Source organism: Solanum lycopersicum, chromosome 2 (genome assembly GCF_036512215.1).
Source record: "Solanum lycopersicum chromosome 2, SLM_r2.1".
Classification (NCBI taxonomy): domain Eukaryota; kingdom Viridiplantae; phylum Streptophyta; class Magnoliopsida; order Solanales; family Solanaceae; genus Solanum; species Solanum lycopersicum.
Genome location: NC_090801.1, coordinates 46531430 through 46550966, shown reverse-complemented (window position 1 = coordinate 46550966; position 19537 = coordinate 46531430). Strand labels below are relative to the sequence as shown.

Sequence of the window (19537 nt, the reverse complement as noted above, 5' to 3'; positions counted from 1 at the left end):
CTTTCTTTAAGTTAAGATAATTTCTCAACACTTAGATTTGAAAGCTCGTTAAGAATTGTTCCTCCCTTTTCTTGCTCAAAACTCTTTTGAAAATCTTAGTTTCCTCTTATCTTAAATGTGAAAACATTTATAAATTCTTTGGGAATACTAGTTCCCTATATATTTTTGAGAAGTGAATGCAACTCTTTACTCTTAGCTTGATTTGAAACTTTTACTCTTAAACAAAGTTAAAACATTTGTAAAAGACTTTTGAGATCTTTATAAGCTTTGTTTTGACTTGTTTCTTAATTTCTAAACTTGACTCTAAGCTTTTATTGAATTGAAGTATTAAAAGGTTCATGATCTCATGATTATGGATAATTTCATGATTTTTAACTTGGAGGATTCATGCGAAATTATGAGCATGGACTACTCAACTTGAGAACTCAAAGGTACTTCTCATCTCAAGATTGTTTGATTTATAGGGTTCATGCGGAATTATGGGCATGAAAAATTCAACTCCTTCATGGGTAACATGTAATAGTTCCATGATTAGAAATATAATCACAAAGAATATAAGGAACTCAATACTCAAGACTTAGAACTTGAACATACTACTCATATCAAATGTACTCAACCAATGGGGTTCATACGAAAGTTATGAGCATGAATGACTTGACTGAAAGGTTAACTTACGTATACCAATCTTCTCATTATCATACTTACTTACTCAAATCTTAGTTCAAATTAATAGTTGATCCCAAAGAATTCACAATTAAACTCAAAAGATTTGTTGAACTCTACTCATAACTCTTTCTTCAGTATGAAAATCAAGAGTTATGATTCGTGATATGAAGGATCTCATGATAAAAAAAAGTAGACTAATGAATAAATTCTCTTCATCCTCATACTCACTTGCTTGAGTCTTCAAATAATTTACTAGATGTTGTAGAGGACTCCACAAAAAGACTCACAGGGACTCTCTCAAAAGGTTTAGAAGAATTCTAAAAACTTCATATTAACTTTAACTTGAACTTGAATTATTAATTAAAGGCTATGATTAATGTTATGAGTGATTTATAAGTGTTTAGAAGTAGTTTAAAGTGTTTAGAATCAAAAGGAGTGAAGATACACTTTGACTGAGCTCAAACGGGATAATCGACGGAAAAGGAATGGGGACAGGCGACATTGCGTGTTCCGGGTGCAGGGCGATAGCCCCTAACTTCAGAGACATCATTTGGGCGCACTGCTGACGCGCTTTCCCATCCCCTTGGGCGCATCTGGGGTGTACCGGGCCAGTATTTCCCCAGGTAAGCTTTCGACAAATTTCACCTCTCGTTTTCTGACCCTAAATTTTTTTTAATTGATTTCTTTTCTCAAATTTTCTTTTAGATTCAATTTCCCAGCCTGAGTACACGATAATACACTAAAATTTCACTCCAAACAATCACTTTCATCTCAACAAATCATCAAAACCCCAACAAGATAAGATTTATAATGAATATCAAGAACACCTATCAAGAACTTAAATCATTCAACTTTTTGAGAATTAAATTACACTGAAATTAACATGTTTCGCGTATGGGTGAACAAACCCAACAAGATAAGATTTATAATGAATCTCAAGAACACCTATCAAGAACTTAAATCATTTAACTTTTTGAGAATGAAATTACACTGAAATTAACATGTTTGGCGTATGGGTGAACAAACCCAACACCATGGAAGCTTACATACCTTTTAGGGATTAAAGTCATGACGAAAATCTACAACATAACACTAGACTCGCGACAAATACTTGACCTATCCTCTTTCTTCTCTTTTATCCTCTTTTCTCTTCTTTCTCTTCTTGAACTCTCAACTAAAACCTAGGTGTATATTAGGATTATAAAATTGAACCTAATAGTATTCGACCCTTATAACCTTCCTTAAAATGAATTATATCTGATTGGGTAAGAAAAATACCAAAATACCTGTCACTGTATTCATCTAATTTTCCTTAACTAAACACCCTAACTTCAAAAGGTTATATCTCACTCATCTGAACCCGAAACTTAGAAATATTGGTGGCATTGGAAAGATAATCCAAAGATATTTCCCATGTTATATTTTAGCACAGCTAAATCATCTTGTGGTAGGAGTTATGGTCATTTGAAGTAGACCAAAAACTCATACTTAGCTTAAACCTCAATAATTTCAAAATTTTCTATTTCCAAGTTAGTTCTTTAAGAACTAAAGGTGCTACATCTAGTGACCTTAATACTTGATAAAAAAAATTTTATTTGGTAAAATATCACTCACTAAGAATAACAATTCAAGTCTTAGCTCAAAAATATTCCCGGTTGTAACACTAATTCTCTTATTTCCTATTGATATGGTATGATTTTTGGGCGGACTTTTTCATTTGTATTATGACAGATTTGGTATTTTTTTTATCATATATTATTATAAGTGGGAAGAACTTAATATAAAAGTTAATGTACCGTTTTGACCCTATAGTATTAGTTACTTATTAATTTATTAGTTAAGTATTTATTTTATTAGTTAAATATTAATTTATTGAAAAAAATTGACCGTAATTAAATTCGATAAAAACGTAAAGGTTTTCCTCTACCTCCCCCGATCAGTGTAACAGTTGTATTAAATATTAAATTCTGCAAAATGATTTTAGAGATGTGGAAGCAAGTGTAACAGCAACAGTTTGCTATATTGATATTCCAACATGTTGTTGCATCTTCTTATGGGAACGTAGAAATATTTGTATTCATTCTCATGTGTTGCCTTGCTCTTGCATTCAATAAACTAATTTGTTTATCAAATATCTTAAATTTAAGGGTCAAAATCTGCTGAGGAATGCCCTCCTTCTTATTTGGCAGTTTTGCGCTTGACTCCAAAGTAGATATTAATATGTATTTTGCAGGCTACAATATCAATCATTGATTTGCAATTTTATTTTTTAGTTTTATTCACCATTCCAAAAAAAGTGTCTTGGTCAATCATACAACGAATTCTTCTGTGTATTATCATTATATTTGCACTGTTGTAGTTTTGTTGTTTTAGTGAAAGTGAAGTTTTATTTTCTTTTTCTGGGTTTTTTTCACGCTGCAGGTGCTTTACTTTGCTGGAGAGGAGAATATGTGAGGTTGTTTTCTTAAGGTTAATGTACTCTCCTCACCTTGACTCTTTGTTTTTACTCTATTTTAAAGCTAATTGGAATTATATTTACGCCGTTAGATTCTTGAAATTAGGATCACCTCAATTAAAGTATTAATGGTAGTTGTGAAATGCTTCTCCGATTTTTAGTTTTGATGGTAAATGTCTTATGTTTTAAATCTCTAATGATTTTTGACTATATACAGTTCAGTAGAAGAACTTGTCTCCGTGATAGCTGTTTTTCAGGAGCTTTGATATCTAAGCATTTGTGGATATCATGTTAGTCAATTTAGGACAGGCATGCTTGTCTTATAAACCCCTGGATATTAAAATCATTTTAAAACAACCCCAACAAAGAATAAAAAAAGTCATATATTAAATTATATTTGGATATTTAGATAATAAAAAATTGAGTCTTGGAAAAATATCTTCAATCTTTTGCAGAATTTTCTTTACTTAATGCTTACACCCATCACAATGTATATTTAATTTAAGGACACGAGTCTGCATGCACAAGCAAACCTAGTCAAACTGTACAAGACAAAAAACATACAAAAGTGAATAAACTCATAACACATTTTGATCTTTCATTCAAACAGATACTAATTAATTCATAAAATGGAAACTCAAGCAACCCCCCAAAAAACAATTCTATACACACACATTAATGGAATGACCCAATTGAGGAAATAACAAGTACCTGGATCTTCCAGAAATCTTCTTTACTCATAACTCCAAGCTAATGAACAAAAAGGGTAATCTTGAAATGAGACAAGATGAGATTTTTATAGCTAACAGATCTGAAAATAAACCAAAGACAACTAAAAATCAACACAAAAGTGGTGAATTTACACACACTATAAAACTCAAACACACCTTTCTTCATTCTTTTTTATTTTTTCTCATATGGGTTCTACCAAAAAAAATACAAAGCACAAAAATGTGAATGAAAAAAAAAATCTTGATTAGAAAGAAAAGAAAAGTGAAATGATTTAGAGAATCTAGTTCATTTTTTCAGTACATTTACTATCTCTTAGCGTAGTAGTACTTTTAATAGGTTTCTTCCTTTCAACACCATCAAAATTGGTAATGTTTATCCAACTTGAATATATTTTCTTCAATTAACGTGATATTTATACTATTATTAGTTGAAGTTGCTTGCTTTTAAAAGTTAAAAAAAAAAGAAGAATTAGCATGTCTAGTGAATATTATATTCTTCAGTATCTTTATTGTTCGACCAAAAGAACACTAATTAGACACAAAAAAATTAACATTTACGACACAAATCTGTAATGTATTAGTACATCCTAACTACTACAACCTTATAATGATAACTGTGGAATAGCTCGAGAATCAATGCCTACCTATTAGCCAGTTGAAGAAATATGCAACATCATGGGTAATTAAAGTATTAGTCATTCTACGGAGCTTAACAAGATAGTATAAAAATGCAAATATGAGGATATTCGTTGGCAAGTGATATTCGTCGATGAAGAAGTAACTCTATTTTAATATTTTATTATATTCATTACATAATATGTTGCCCGTATTTTATCTTACAAGATACAATTGTCACATTAACGTTGATGTCTACGCATTGGTAAAAGCAATATAATATATATACAAGTATATATATAAAGGTCATAAATGTATCTCGAGAAAGAAAATTATAACTTAGCATGGCTTACACGTGCAACGCACGTGTACATGTCTAGTAGTAGTAATACACACGACCTTGCTTATGAGAACTTATAGAAGAGCTTGTATGAATCATTATGTTATTCAACAATGTTGTTGAAGGTTCTGCATCTTGGGTGAACCTCTTGTTGGGTGGTTACTTGATCTTGTTCTTTCTTGGGTAAGATAAGTTTAATTCTCCCTTGATGAGTACAGATCATATTTTTATAGCTTAAGCTTGCGGAAAAGTTAAGTTGTGAAAAAGGAAACTTGATAAGATATCCGATGGTTTATGCATTATGAGTATGTGGTGGTTAGTTCAAGATTACTTCTGGTTGTAGCCGGTATTAATTCAGAATGTCATATTGGTTATGTGAGGAAAGATTTGTCTTGATGGTTGTGTTATGGTCTAGGGGTTTTAATCATAATAAATTCATGTGTTAGTGTCTGGTTTGGTAATAGCTCCTGATTTGTAGGTCTGTCAAAGCTTGATTCAAAAGTGCAGTTATTAGATGTTGATCTTGAAGGAATTGTCTCGATGAAGAACTCACTTAGAGAGATGTACACTGACTAATAGGTCATAACTCAACTTTTTGTTAACATCGATTATCGTTTCTTTTCTCTTACTTATGTTCGAGAACGAACATGATCTTTAGTGGTGGATAATGTAATGACCTGAAAAGGTCATATTTTAGAAATTTTCATAGAATTACGATTCTACCCCTCACAATAGTTTCCCCTAGTTATTTTATACGGAAAAGGGTTAAAATACCCTTAAACTATCTGAAATAGTTCATATATACCCTTAAACTATATTTCGACTCAAAACTGCCCTCCCGTCAAACTATTGGATCAAAAGTGCCCTTCTTATTATCGGAATTATGTGGACGCCATATAGATGTCACATGGCACCCTAATAGAGTTCCACTACCACATAGGCAAAAAGGAAAAGGGTTAAAATTACCCTTATACTATCTGAAATAGGTCATATATACACTTAAACGATATTTCGGCTAAAAATTACCCTTTCCCTCAAACTATTGGATCAAAAGTGACCTTCTTATTAGAGTTGTTAAATGCCACATGGATTCCACATTGAACGCCAATAGGGTTCCACTTCCACATTGACTAAATCTCTAAATCTTAATTACTCGTTTTCCCCTCATTTCCTTATTTTGCATAAACGATTTCACCCCTTCTCCCTCATTTTGCGACTAAGGTTTCATAGTTTTCTTCGTCATTGGGTTTATAAGTAGATATTTGTGGTTGTATGTTAGTAAAACTTTTTTCTTCTTTTATTGTGCTTACAACCACGAAAATCCACTTTGAAACTCAACTCCAAAAAAAGTTATGAAACATTAGCCTCGAAATGAGGGAATAGTTGTGAAATACTAACTATCATACTTTGAAATCGTAAACATAATAAAATAAGAAAAAAATATTTACTAACCAACTACCATGAATATCCACTTTGAAACTCAGCCTCGAAGAAAGCGCTACGAAACCCTAGCCGTGAAATAAGGGAAAACATGTGAAATCCTGACTATCATGCTTTGAAATCGTAAACATAATAACGTAAGAAAAAAGATTTACTAACCTACAACCATGAATATCCACTTTGAAACCCAGCCACGAGAAAATTGTGAAACCCTAGCCGCGAAATAATGGAGAATGGGTGAATCATTTCGGAAAAATAATGAAATGAGGGGGGGGGGGGGGGGGGAGTAATTAGGATTTAGGGATTTAGTCTATATGGCAGTTGAACCTTATTGACAAGCAATGTGGAATCCACATGAAATTTAACAACTTCCGTTAGTAATAAGAGTACTTTTGACCCAATAGTTTGATAGGAAGGGTAATCTTGAGCCGAAATATACTTTAAGGGTATATTTGAGCTATTTCAGATAGTTTAAGGGTATTTTTTACCCTTTTCTGTTTAGTTTATGTGGAATTTGAACCCTATTTGCATGCAATGTGGTATCCATATGACATCCACATGGTATTTAACAGCTTCCGTTAATAAAAAGGACACTTTTGACTCAATAGTATGATGGAAAAGGTAGTTATGAACCGAAATATAGTTTAATGGTAACTTTGAGCTATTTCGAATAGTTTAGGGATATTTTTGAGCCTTTTTCGTATTTTATATTAGTTGGTGATGTTGATTTAAGAATTTTAAAGTATTTGATAACTACAATTTCTTAAATGATATAGATTTATTTAGTTGATAATAATGGGTAAAGTCTGAAATTCATTTAAAATCCTATACCACTTGACCCATATTTATTAATATAAATAATAGGGGTTAACAATTTTAGATCCCAACTTTAAGAGGAAATAAAAGCAAGGAAACTGGCGGCATCGCTAACCAATGAAACTACCGCCAGTGCAGGTATGAATTAAACTTTGTATGTAAAATTAATGATTTAGTTTATGGTCAGGTGATAATATTATATTATATTTATGTGTTGATGGAAATAATGTAAAGAAAAAAATGCATGTGTTTTGCAATACGTGGTTAGAATGTATTTTATTATATATGGATGGGTGAAAATATGGTTAATAATGACCTACTGATTTTAGGATAGTCATAGGACAATAATTGGATATTTTATTGTTGGTTTTCCCGTGAATTAAAATGCTATGTTCATGAATTTGGATTTCTAGTGAATCTTCAATTCCTTCTTATAATTATCGCATGTAATTCAAGTTTTGATATATTGAGATAGATAATTAAATATTAAATGTATTATACTTTGTGAATAACTTTAGACTTGTGTTATTTCCAGAGAAACTAGTACATAACCCTAGACTTGAAAACTGAAGAAAAATTGAAAGAGTTGACATGTTAATTAGCATCAAGACTAAAGAAAGTAATTTTAGATTGGATAAGTTCTTCATTAAAAACTAGACATATAGTAATATGATGTTGTTAGTTTTAAATCTTATTGTGGTCATTTATTTGAATAGATTGTTTTGAGTTGGAAATTCAACGAAAGGGGAAGACTCAAGTCTCGGAGTGGATTGAATGATTGAGGCAGGTGAATTTCTAAACCCTTGTTAAGTGTATAGGACTCGGGTATTTCCTTATAATATGTGTTCGGGGATAATGAAACTTGGTGATGGGTTGACTTGTCCTCATTGATTAATTCTAATGATGAAAAATGGATAGTAAAAAACAATGTGATTAATTAATTGTGTGCGATGTGTTGAGAAAAGCTTGAAAGGCTTGTTGAATCATTCTTTATGTTGTATCATGATTGTGTTGTTGTGAATTTTGCAATGTTATGAACATGGTCATCTCCTCATTATTTGTGTGAACTTGTCATTTGCATTGTTCAAGGACATGGTTGTGATAAATGTAATGTGAATTGATAAAGAATAAGAAATTAAAGAGGTTTTACCATTTCGAGGGATGTATCACGAGATGTGATGGATACTATATTTCAAAGGACCTATAATGCGCTGCGGTGATTACTATTATCGAGGATCGTATCGCGTGCCACGATATATGCATGTACAGATATATCCCTCATGGGTCCCAGAATGAGAGACAACGGGTGTGTATCACTAGGTGAGACATGCATCACTAAATTTGATATTGCATTCCATTACATTGCACATATTTATCATTAGAGAAATTGATATTTAGTTTTACTGATCTTGTGAGTGCCTTTCTGTGAAACTTTGATTGATGAATATTGAGCTTGTTATTGAGAATATGTAATTGTTATAGTATTTTTGTTGAGTTGTATAACATCTTACAATTTGAAATAGCAAAGAGTAAACTAAAACATTAAAAATATTCATTTTTGGAAAGAAAGGAAAAATCTGGAAAATTTGTCTAAGTTAAGAAGCGAGTTCTGATCATTTTTAATATATAAATATATATATATAAGAGAAAATAAAAAGAGACATAGGCAGGAAAAATTTTGTATTGTGTAATTATAATTATATAGGACGATTATATACAATTTGAATTTGTACAAATGAGAAAGAGAGAATGGCAAAAGAGGTTTGGGCAGGGAATATAAAATTGAATCAAATTGTATAAAATAAGAAAGATAAAAATTCTATGCCATTTGAATATGTATAAAACGAGAAAGAGAGAAATGCAAAATACACTGGACAGAGAAGTATTTTTATTGTATAATTATAAGTATATACAAGACGAAGATATATGTATTTACATATTTATATACAATTTTCTCTTGCTTTATACAAACAAAAACACAATTTATACAATTCGTTTCTTTTTGTATAAGCGATAGAGGCGAGGGAGGCGAGCAAGATGTAACGACCCGCTAGGTCGTTTTGAGAACTAGGACTAGTTTGACTCCTTTTGAAAATTTAAAGGGTTATTTTTAAGCTTTTAGATAACTATGAGTACCCAATTGATGAAACTTTTATTAAATAAATAATTAGATAATAGGTTAGTGGAGTTTCACGGTTAATAATTTCTTATTTAAAAGAAAAGGAAAACGAAAAGTAGGGAGGCGAAACCTTACCACAGGCGACCAGGGAGAGGGAGAAAAATCATAGCCATTGTTCAGGTAAAGATATGAGATATTCGTTCTTTTCAATTCTATATATAGTAATATATTGTCGGAGTATTTGGGAGTGTGTTATTATTTTATGCTATATTGATAATGGGAGAATTGGTGGAGATGTGGAAGAAAAAAAAACAATCTTCTGCCAATGGAGGCATTCGCGATGTGTATGTTGTTTGCACTGCTCACGTTTCTTCGGAATCCTGCCAAGAAGTTAAGGCAGTGATCCGTTTCTTGAAACCAGAGGTTGTCTTCTTGGAATTATGCTCAGGTCGGGTGGGTATACTCACACCTCAGAATTTAAAGGTACCAACAATGGGAGATGCTTTAATTGGCATGCAGAACGAATAGAAAAAAACGAGAAAAGGGGAGGGGCGTTCAACTTCTGCCAATGGGTGGAAATTTAGTTTATGTATTATTCATATATTAAAATGCTAGTTTTTAATATTGGGATTGTTAATTAATTATTAGGTGTTATTTTATATGATCTAACATTGAATTTTAGTCCATTTGAAGAGGTTAGAGTTAAGTTCTTGGCTTTAAATTTAGCAAGTATGAAAAAAAAAATTGGCATACCAATATGTATCAAGATTTGGAGTTTGGTTGAAAATATGAGTGAGTTTTAGTGTCTATGATAGAGATATAATAATTTGAATGTCTACAAAAAATTGCTTACTTACGAATATTACAAAATTGGTAGATTGGGAACGTTCTGAAACCTTGCGAAAAGGAAAGGAAAAATCTTAAAAGATTCGTGGCACAACTTCGGCATCTGAGGTATGTTAAGACTTTTTAGACTTGTTGAAGGACGTTTTTCTAATTAAAGATTAAAAAATGAAAATAGACAAAGGGGTAAGGGCGAAAGATGGGGTCTCATATCAATGGTGTGACGGGCATTGGTACGAGTACCGGTGTTATAAAAAGAAAAATTACTACTATAGAATGTGGATTGTAATTTGAGAATGCCAAAGCATATGGGCATTAGCTGATATATTATTGACTTGAAATGTTTGTGTGATTGTGTTTTCTTTATTACACCCGTATAGTTGTGATAATTGAGGTGGTTATGCATTATGTTGATATTGATTGAGTGAGATGCATCATTATCCCCTTATATTGAAATGATATTGTATACATGCATTGACATGAGATTGAGTATAAGTTGGGCACGTGGAGATCGTCCGTGCTGGGGATGGTGAGATGTTAAGATTTTAATTTGGGCACGTGGAAACCGTCCGTGCGGAAATTGTTTGATATTATGATAGTGCGTTGAGATTGTCCGCACAGACACGTGGAGATCGTCCGTGTCGGTATATGGACCTCGCGAGTCCCCCATGGGTCATGAACTCTCGATGTATTTCAGAGGAGTATAATGTATATACGGTTGAGTGTGTACTGGGTATTCTGAGACAATTCATTACACGGTGTTATATTGCATTGCATTTCATCACATCATTTATTTTGATGATTATGTGTTTTGTTTGGTGTTTGGAAAATACTTGATGTTTGATTACCTTTATTGATGGAACCTAAATAGTGAGTGTAATATATATATATATATATATATATATATACTTATATAATTTACAAATCTATTTTTTTTTGTATAAACTTCCGTCACTACTTCTTCGTTGTCGGTCAATGAGACATACTGGGTACACGTGGTTCGTACTCATACTACGCTTGTTGCACTCCTTGTGGTGCAGATTCGATTCCGAGTAGGAGCACATCTCGTGGAGCAAATTGAGTCCGGCTTGATGTTCTTGGAGTTGTGGTGAGCTGCTTGGCTGTTCCGTGGCCCACACCTCCTTCTGTCTTTACGTATTCTGTTATTCAGTATTCAGACAGGATATCCCTTAAGTTAGATTTGTCATTTTAGTTTCACACTTGCATCGTATTCTAGAATCTCTTGTACTTATGACACCAATTCTTGGGCAGTATTTTTTTTTTCAGTTTTCCGCATTCGTACTTATAAAGAACTCTGTGTTGGAGATTTGGAAATTTGTTGTCTTTTCACTTATTCACTAGTTAAGTTTGTTAAAATATGTTGGTTGACTTACCTATTGGTTGGGAACATAGGTGCCATCACGACTCGTGATTTTGGGTCGTGACAAATTTGGTATCAGAGCCCTAGGTCCATTGGTCTCAAGAGTACAAGAGCAATGTCTAGTAGAGTCTTGCGGATCGGTATGAAGACGTCTATACCTATCTTCGAGAGGCTATAGGACATTTAGGATATAATCTGTTCTTTTATTCATTATCGTGCACACTTGACCTTGTAGAAATTCTAATCTTGATATTTCTTTCTCTCTCAGATGGCGAGGAATCGTACATCGGCAAGAGGTGGTCAGGATCCTATTCCTGCGCCTGCTTCTTGGAACACTATCCGAGGTAGAGGTAGGAGACGAGCTCGAGGTCGGGGTAGGGGCCGTGTTGCAGCACCTATGGATGTTCAAGTACCAGTAGCTACCCAGGGTTGTGATAGGACCGTACCTCCTGATGCAGAGATTATTCATGGGGATGTGCAAGATCGTGTCGAGGGGGATGTGCCAGCTCAGGCTCCAACCAGTACTATTGTTCTCCCAATGCTTCAAGATACCTTGACTCGTATGTTAGGAATCTTAGAGGGGATGGCCCAGGCAGGAGCTTTGCCTGTCACTTCTGATGGCTCACAGACCCGTGTTAGAGGTTAAACTCTAGATTCGATAGTTGCTCCAGATTCTCAGACTCCCAGGACTCAGCCAGCTGCCGCTGTAGCTCCTCGTTTGGATAGTATGGAGTTTCCAGATATGACATCACATTTGGTGAACAGGCCTTCTATGACTATTGATGAGCAAAAGATGTTTGGGAGGTTCATACTAATGAATCCTCCTACTTATACTGGTGACTTAGGTGAGGATGCATATGAGTTTATAGTTAGTTGTCATGAGAGGTTGCATAATCTTGGATTAGTGGAGTCTCATGGAGTTGACTACACAGCGTTTCAGATGACTGACTCTGCTAAGCAGTGGTGGAGGGATTATATTAGTAGTAGGCCAGCTGGATCCCATCCACTATCCTGGACTCAATTTACTCAGGTATTTCTATCCAAATTTGTTCCACGTAGTGAGAGGGAGCGCAAGAGGGCCGAGTTTGAGGGTTTGCAGCAAAATGGTATGTCTGTTGCAGAGTTTGAGGGTAAATTTCATGCCTTGGCTAGGCATGCCTAGATGATACTTCCCACAGAGGCTGAGAGAGTGAGGAGGTTTGTTAAGGGGCTGATTATTCCAATTCGTCTAGGAGTTTCTCAGGTTGCTGCTTCTGGTGTTCCATTCCAGAAAGTGGTAGATGCTGCTAAGGAGTTGGAGATGATTCGACGTGAGGGATTTGAGCAGCAAGAGGGCAAGAGGACTCATTATTCAGGTGATTATGGTGGTGCTCCGCCTAGGAGTCGGAGTTACTTGGGCAGAGGTTATCACCCCCAGTCCAGCAGACTCATTCATGCTTCTATACCAGCGTCTGAGGCTGGTTACGCTGGGCATAACTCTTCAAGCTCGGTACATACTTCGCAGGGTTCATCTTCTAGACCTGTAGTTCGTGGAGGGAATTATGGTCATTCAGGTTCCTCTCATCAGCCTGCGTCTCGTAGGGGTTGCTTTGAGTGTGGTGATATGGGACACTTTGTGAGAGACTGCCCTAGGACCAGACGTGGTGGCTTACATCAGGGATTTCAGGCTTCGGCTTCCAGGGCTGCACAACCTCCAGCTAGGAGTGGTGCACATAATGGTAGAGGTGGTTCTCATTCAGGTAGAGGTGGTTCTCCTTCTGGTCGAGGTGGTGGTCGTGGAGGTTCACAATCTGATGGAGGTCGTTCTCACTGTTATGCTTTTCCAGGTAGGCCAGAGGCTGAGGCTTCAGATGCTGTTATCACAGGTATTATTCCGGTTTGTCATCGATCAGCTACTGTCTTATTTGATCCAGGATCTACTTATTCTTATGTGTCCACATATTTTGCTCCTAGTCTGGATATATTGTGTGAGTCTCTTGATTTGCCGATATGTGTTTCTACTCCTGTAGGGGATTCTGTAGTTGTAGATCGGGTGTATTGTTTATGTACTGTTACTTTGATGGGGTGTGATACTCATGCAGATTTAAAGGTCTTAGATATGATAGATTTTGATGTGATTCTTGGTATGGATTGGTTATCTTCTTACCACACAATTTTAAATTGTCATGCCAAGACCATCACTTTAGCTATGCTTGGAATTCCTATAGTAGAATGGAGAGGTACTCTTAGTCATCCTTCTAAGGGTGTGATATCATTCCTTAAGGCTCGTCAGTTGGTACAGAGAGGATGTTTGGCTTACTTGGCCCATATTCGAGATACTAGTATTGAGACTCCTATGCTTGAGTCTATTCCAGTGGTGAGTGAATTTTCAGAGGTATTCCCGACCGATTTGCCTGGTCTTCCACCAGATCGTGATATTGATTTTTGTATTGATGTGGAGCCAGGCACTCGGCCTATTTCTATTCCTCCTTATCGTATGGCACTGACTGAATTGAAAGAGTTGAAGGAGTAGTTGCAGGATTTGTTGAGCAAGGGTTTTATTAGACCAAGTGTATCTCCGTGGGGTGCTCCAGTGTTATTTGTGAAGAAGAAACATGGATCTATGTGTATGTGTATTGACTATCGGCAGTTGAAAAAGGTAACCATCAGAAACAAGTATCCGATACCTCGTATTGATGATTTATTTGATCAGTTGCAGGATGCTTCAGTTTTCTCCAAAATTGACTTGAGATCTGGCTATCATCGGCTGAAGGTTAGGGCGGAGGATATCCCTAAGACGGCTTTTCGAACACGTTATGGTCATTACGAGTTTTTGGTGATGTCTTTCGGATTGACTAATGCCCCAGCAACTTTTATGGACTTGATGAATGGAGTGTTCAGACCGTATTTAGATTCCTTTGTTATTGTCTTCATATATGATATATTGATATACTCACGCACTAAGGAGGAACACGAGCATCATTTGAGGATTGTTTTTGGGATTCTAAAGGAGAAGAAGCTTTATGCAAAGTTTTCAAAGTGTGAGTTTTGGCTTAGTTCGGTAGCATTCTTGGGACATGTAGTGTCCAAGGAGGGTATCATGGTGGATCCTAAGAAGATTGAGGTGGTTAGAGATTGGGTCAGACCTACTTCAGTTACTGAGATTCGGAGTTTCTTGGGCCTTGCAGGTTATTATCGACAGTTTGTTGAGGGTTTCTCATCCATTGCATCTCCATTAACTAGATTGACACAGGAGGAGGTGACTTTTCCGTGGTCTGACGAATGTGAGGTTAGTTTCCAAAAGCTCAAGACTTTATTGACTACTGCACCGATTTTGACCCTACCCGTGGAGGGAGAGGGTTTTGTCATATATTCTGATATTTCTCGGGTTGTTCTTGGTTGTGTGTTGATGCAGAAGGGAAGGGTGATAGCTTATGCTTCGAGGCAGTTAAAGGTTCATGAGAAGAACTACCCTATTCATGATTTAGAGTTGGTGGTTGTTGTGTTTGCATTAAAGATTTGGAGGCATTATCTTTATGGTGTGCATTGTGAGGTGTTCACGGATCATCGTAGTCTACAGTATATATTCAATCAGAGGGATCTAAATTTGAGGCAGAGGAGATGGTTGGAGTTGCTCAAAGACTATGATATGACTATTCTTTATCACCCAGGCAAAGCAGATGTTGTAGCAGATGCCTTGAGTCGGAAGGCAGTAAGTATGGGTAGTCTAGCCATGTTACAGGTTGGCGAGCGTCCTTCAGCTAGGGATGTCCAATCCCTGGCCAATAGCTTTGTTAGACTTGATATTTCAGAATCTGGTAAGGTGTTGGCTTATATGGCTGCTAGGTCATCCTTGTTGGAGCAGATTTGGGCTCAACAGTTTGATGATGGTGATTTATGTAAGATTAGGGATAAGGTTTTAAAAGGAGAAGCCAAGGCTGCAATTCTTGATAGTGAGGTAGTTTTGAGGATTAAGGGTCGTATATGTGTTCCTCGTACAGGTGATTTGACAAGATTGATCATGGAGGAGGCTCATAGTTCGAGGTACTCTATTCATCCGGGGGCTACTAAGATGTATCGTGACTTGAAGCAACACTATTGGTGGTGTCGTATGAAGAGGGACATAGTAGATTTTGTATCTCGATGTTTGAATTGTCAGCAAGTGAAGTATGAACACCAAAAGCCTGGAGGTATGACTCAGAGGATGCCCATACCTGAGTGGAAGTGGGAGCGCATTGCTATGGACTTTGTGGTAGGGTTGCCACGTACCTTGGGTAAGTTTGATGCTATATGGGTCATCGTGGATCGAGTGACTAAGTCTGCACACTTTGTACCAGTTCAGACTACCTATAACTCATAGAAGTTAGCCAAGATCTATATTCAAGAGATAGTTCGTTTGCATGGAGTTCCTATATCTATTATTTCAGATCGTGGCACGCAATTTACATCTCATTTTTGGCGGTCTATGCAGAAAGAGTTGGGCACTCGAGTGGATCTTAGTACAGCCTTTCACCCTCAGACTGATGGTCAATCTGGGCGGACTATTCAGGTTCTTGAGGATATGTTGCGGGCATGTGTGATTGACTTTGGTGGTCAGTGGGACCAGTTCTTGCCTCTAGCGGAGTTTCCTTACAATAATAGTTATCACTCGAGCATTGAGATGGCACCATTTGAGGCTCTGTATGGTAGGAGATGTCGATCTCCAATTGGCTGGTTTGATGCATTTGAGGTTAGACCATGGGGTACAGTTTGTTGAGGGAGTCCTTAGACAAGGTCAAGTTGATCCAAGATAGACTTCTCATGGCTCAGAGTAGGCAAAAGAGTTACGCAGATAGGAAGGTTCGTGATTTGGAGTTTATGGTTGGAGAGAAGGTTCTACTTAAGGTTTCACCCATGAAGGGTGTGATGAGATTTGGAAAGAAGGGCAAGTTGAGTCCAAGGTACATTGGTCCTTTCGAGGTTGTGGAGCGTATTGGTAAGGTGGCATATCAGTTGGCTTTGCCACCTGGGTTGTCAGGTGTCCAACCTGTATTTCATATTTCAATGCTTAAGAAGTATCATCAGGGTGGTGATCACGTGATTCAATGGGATTCAGTGTTACTTGATCAGAATTTTACTTATGAGGAGGAGCCGATCACCATTTTGGATAGGCAAATTCGGAATCTAAGGTCCAAAGAGATTGCTTCGGTAAAGGTTCAGTGGAAGCATCGTCCAGTGGAGGAAGCTACATGGGAGATAGAGGCAGACATGAGGAGTAAATATCCTCATCTTTTTGAGCGGTCAGGTTAGCTCTTTTCTTTTTACGTTCGAGGACGAACATTTGTTTAAGTGGTAGGTGATGTAACGACCCGCTAGGTCGTTTTGAGAACTAGGACTAGTTTGACTCCTTTTGAAAATTTAAAGGGTTATTTTTAAGCTTTTAGATAACTATGAGTACACAATTGATGAAACTTTTATTAAATAAATAATTAGATAATAGGTTAGTGGAGTTTCACGGTTAATAATTTCTTATTTAGAAGAAAAGGAAAACAAAAAGTAGGGAGGCGAAACCTTACCACAGGCGACCAGCGAGAGGAAGAAAAATCATAGCCATTGTTCAGGTAAAGATATGAGATATTCATTCTTTTCAATTCTATATATAGTAATATATTGTCGGAGTGTTTGGGATTGTGTTATTATTTTATGCTATATTTATAATGGGAGAATTGGTGGAGATGTGGAAGAAAAAAAAACAATCTTCTGCCAATGGAGGCATTCGCGATGTGTATGTTGTTAGCACTGCTCACGTTTCTTCGGAATCCTGCCAAGAAGTTAAGGCAGTGATCAATTTCTTTAAACCAGAGGTTGTCTTCTCGGAGTTATGCTCAGGTCGGGTGGGTATACTCACACCTCAGAATTTAAAGGTACCAACAATGGGAGATGCTTTAATTGGCATGCAGAACGAATAAAAAAAACAGGGAAAAGGGGAGGGGCGTTCCACTTCTGCCAATGGGTGAAAATTTGGTTCATGTATTATTCATATATTAAAATGCTAGTTTTTAATATTGGGATTGGTAATTAATTATTAGGTGTTATTTTATATGATCTAACATTGAATTTTAGTCCATTTGAAGAGGTTAGAGTTAAGTTCTTGGCTTGAAATTTAGCAAGTATGGAAAAAAATTGGCATACCAATATGTATCAAGATTTGGAGTTTGGTTGAAAATATGAGTGAGTTTTAGTGTCTATGATAGACATATAATAATTTGAATGTCTACAAAAAATTGCTTACTTACGAATATTGCAAAATTGGTAGATTGGGAACGTTCTGAAACATTGCGAAAAGGAAAGGAAAAATCTTAAAAGATTCGTGGCACAAGTTCGGCATCTGAGGTATGTTAAGACTTTTTAGACTTGTTGAAGGACGTTTTCCTAATTAAAGATTAAAAAATGAAAATAGACAAAAGGGTAAGGGCGAAAGATGGGGTCTCGTATCAATGGTGTGACGGGCATTGGTACGAGTACCGATGTTATAAAAAGAAAAATTACTACTATAGAATGTGGATTGTAAATTGAGAGTGCCAAAGCATATGGGCATTAGCTGATATATTATTGACTTGAAATTTTTTTGTGATTGTGTTTTCTTTATTACACCCGTATAGTTGTGATAATTGAGGTGGTTATGTATTATGTTGATATTGATTGAGTAAGATGCATCATTATCCCCTTATATTGAAATGATATTGTATACATGCATTGACATGAGATTGAGTATAAGTTGGGCACGTGGAGATCGTCCGTGCTGGGGATGGTGAGATGTTAAGATTGTAATTTGGGCACGTGGAAACTTTCCGTGCGGAAATTGTTTGATATTATGATAGTGCGTTGAGATTGTCCGCACAGACACGTGAAGATCGTCCGTGTCGGTATATGGACCTCGCGAGTCCCCCATGGGTCATGAACTCTCGATGTATTTCCGAGGAGTATCATGTATATACGGTTGAGTGTGTACTGGGTATTCTGAGACAATTCATTACACGGTGTTATATTGCATTGCATTTCATCACATCATTTATTTTGATGATTATGTGTTTTGTTTGGTGTTTGGAAAATACTTGATGTTTGATTACCTTTATTGATGGAACCTAAATAGTGAGTGTAATATATATATATATACTTATATAATTTACAAATCTATTTTTTTTTGTATAAACTTCCGTCACTACTTCTTCGTTGTCGGTCAATGAGACATACTGGGTACACGTGGTTCGTACTCATACTACGCTTGTTGCACTCCTTGTGGTGCAGATTCGATTCCGAGTAGGAGCACATCTCGTGGAGCAAATTGAGTCCGGCTTGAAGTTCTTGGAGTTGTGGTGAGCTGCTTGGCTGTTCCGTGGCCCACACCTCCCTCTGTCTTTACGTATTCTGTTATTTAGTATTCAGACAGGATATCCCTTAAGTTAGGTTTGTCATTTTAGTTTAAGACTTGCTTCGTATTCTAGAAGCTCTTGTACTTATGACACCAATTTTTGGGCAGTATTTTTTTTCAGTTTTCCGTATTCGTACTTATAAAGAACTCAGTGTTGGAGATTTGGAAATTTCTTGTCTTTTCACTTATTAACTAGTTAAATTTGTTAAAATATGTTGGTTGGCTTAACTATTGGTTGGGAACATAGGTGCCATCACGACTCGTGATTTTGGGTAGTGACACGAGATCTGGGAGATAGCGAGCGAGATCTGAAAGAGGGGAGAGGGGAATGAAAATATATGTATATATATATAATTTTTCTCGCTTTATACAAATAGAAACACATTTTATACACTTGTGTTTGTATAAAAGTGAGAGAAAGCGAGCGACCGATGGAGAGAGAGAGAGAGGAGAGTGGCAAGCGAGAGTTTGAGAGAGAGAGAGATGATTGACAAAAAGTTTGCTACGGGACACCACTAAATCAAAGTGTGATTACAATATTTAATTTAATTTATTAGTTTGTCATTATATATAATTTTTCCATTTTAAAATTATGTTTAAATTGAACAAAAATACTTTCGCTAATAGTTCAATTTTAAAATGTTCTTTCATGTTAACTGATCAAAAAATATATTTATTGGGTCAAAAATGCTCTTTTGCTAATAAATATATTGTATTATGTGAACAAAAACACATTGTGAA

The 19537-nt window shown here is 35.9% G+C and overlaps 1 protein-coding gene across 1 annotated transcript; it reads left to right on the top strand.

Annotated features, from left to right (window-relative positions):
- Nucleotides 1–12706: 12706 nt before the first annotated feature.
- Nucleotides 12707–16674, top strand: LOC138342092 (uncharacterized). Its single transcript, XM_069294278.1, has 7 exons — nucleotides 12707–13187; nucleotides 13233–13529; nucleotides 13761–13880; nucleotides 14574–14669; nucleotides 15057–15208; nucleotides 15857–16065; nucleotides 16134–16674. The coding sequence occupies exons 1-7, from the start codon at nucleotides 12707–12709 to the stop codon at nucleotides 16672–16674; spliced, it is 1896 nt and encodes a 631-aa protein (XP_069150379.1).
- The last annotated feature ends 2863 nt before the right edge of the window (nucleotides 16675–19537 follow it).